Source organism: Choloepus didactylus, chromosome 6 (genome assembly GCF_015220235.1).
Source record: "Choloepus didactylus isolate mChoDid1 chromosome 6, mChoDid1.pri, whole genome shotgun sequence".
NCBI lineage: Eukaryota > Metazoa > Chordata > Mammalia > Pilosa > Megalonychidae > Choloepus > Choloepus didactylus.
Genome location: NC_051312.1, coordinates 83,983,678 through 83,985,166, shown reverse-complemented (window position 1 = coordinate 83,985,166; position 1,489 = coordinate 83,983,678). Strand labels below are relative to the sequence as shown.

Here is a 1,489-nt window from a genome sequence, read left to right as displayed (position 1 = left end):
CTGTCTTTGCCCTTATGTTTGATGTGGTCTTAGTTTGTGTAGGTCTGTGTGTGTGTGTGTGTGTGTGTGTGTGCATGTGTGTGTTTAAACCAAACTACATAAGCTACTTACAGAATATGGATACTGTCTTTTATGAATGTTTACCTAGGGAAAGAATTAATTACAGGTTAAATGTATAATAAATAAAAGCAGTTTATAACTTCGTGATTTTCAGCTTCAAATTCTTCAGGTGGAGTTCAAGATGTCAACTTTCCAGAATACCACATCTGCTTCCATCATTTTCTTGCTAACTGGTGTTCCTGGGCTCGAAGCTTTCCACACCTGGATCTCCGTTCCCTTCTGCTTTCTCTATGTCACTGCCCTCTCAGGAAACAGCCTGATTCTCTTTGCCATTGTCAATCAGCCGAGCCTCCACAAACCTATGTACTATTTTCTCTCCATGCTGTCCACCACTGACCTCGGCTTGTCCATATCCACGCTGGTCACCATGTTGGGTATTTTCTGGTTCAATGCCAGGGAGATCAGCTTTAATGCCTGCTTGTCACAGATGTTCTTTATCCAACTCTTCACAGTGATGGAATCCTCAGTGTTGCTGGCCATGGCCTTTGATCGCTTTGTGGCCATCTCTAATCCTCTTAGGTATGCCACCATCTTAACTGCCTCCAGAATAGCCCAGATTGGGGTGGCAACCATCTTCAGGGGGACACTTATGCTGACACCAGTCATGGCACTTCTTAAACGACTGTCCTTCTGCCGCAGCCACGTGCTCCACCACTCCTACTGCTTCCACCCTGATGTGATGAAGCTCTCGTGCACAGACACCAGGATCAATAGTGCAGTTGGGTTGACTGCCCTGATCACCACTGCTGGGTTGGACTCAATCTTCATCCTTCTTTCCTACGTTTTGATCATTAAGACTGTCCTCAGCATTGCGTCTCCAGAAGAGAGGAAGAAGGCCTTCAGCACATGCATCTCTCATATCGGGGCCGTGGCTATATTCTATATTCCATTGATCAGTCTGTCCTTTGTCCACAGATTTGGGAAACGAGCCCCGGCCTATGTACATACTCTGATTGCTAACACCTACCTGCTGATCCCTCCTGTACTGAACCCCATCATCTACAGTGTGAAGACCAAACAGATACGCAGGGCTGTGCTAAAAGTTTTACATTCTAGGGAAACAAAGAACTGAATCAGTCTTCCAAATTTTTCTGGTCCTGTTCACTCTGTAAAGGAGGAAAATGCCGTTCTGAGAGATTAAAATATTAAACTCATATTTGGGCCAAAAGATTCTGAAAAGTTCACTTTAAATTAACTAAGAAGACTGTAGGCCAAGGGAGATAAACATGAGCTCTAGTTTCTCAAAAGTATCACTATTTTCCTGGGAAAACCACAAAGAAAATAAGAACATTTCTTTATTTAAGATGAAAGATATTCAGTGGTCTAGAAGACCAATGACCCAGTTTTGCTGTCTATGTGGCTTTACTTT

The 1,489-nt window shown here is 43.5% G+C and overlaps 1 protein-coding gene across 1 annotated transcript; it reads left to right on the top strand.

Annotated features, from left to right (window-relative positions):
- The first annotated feature begins 241 nt into the window (after positions 1–241).
- On the top strand, positions 242–1,192 carry LOC119537540 (olfactory receptor 51F2-like). Its single transcript, XM_037840041.1, has one exon. The coding sequence runs from the start codon at positions 242–244 to the stop codon at positions 1,190–1,192; it is 951 nt and encodes a 316-aa protein (XP_037695969.1).
- Positions 1,193–1,489: the final 297 nt, after the last annotated feature.

Coding starts and splice junctions, on each gene's coding strand:
- LOC119537540 (XM_037840041.1), top strand. CDS start 242: ATGTCAACTTTCCAGAATACCACATCTGCTTCCATCATTTTCTTGCTA.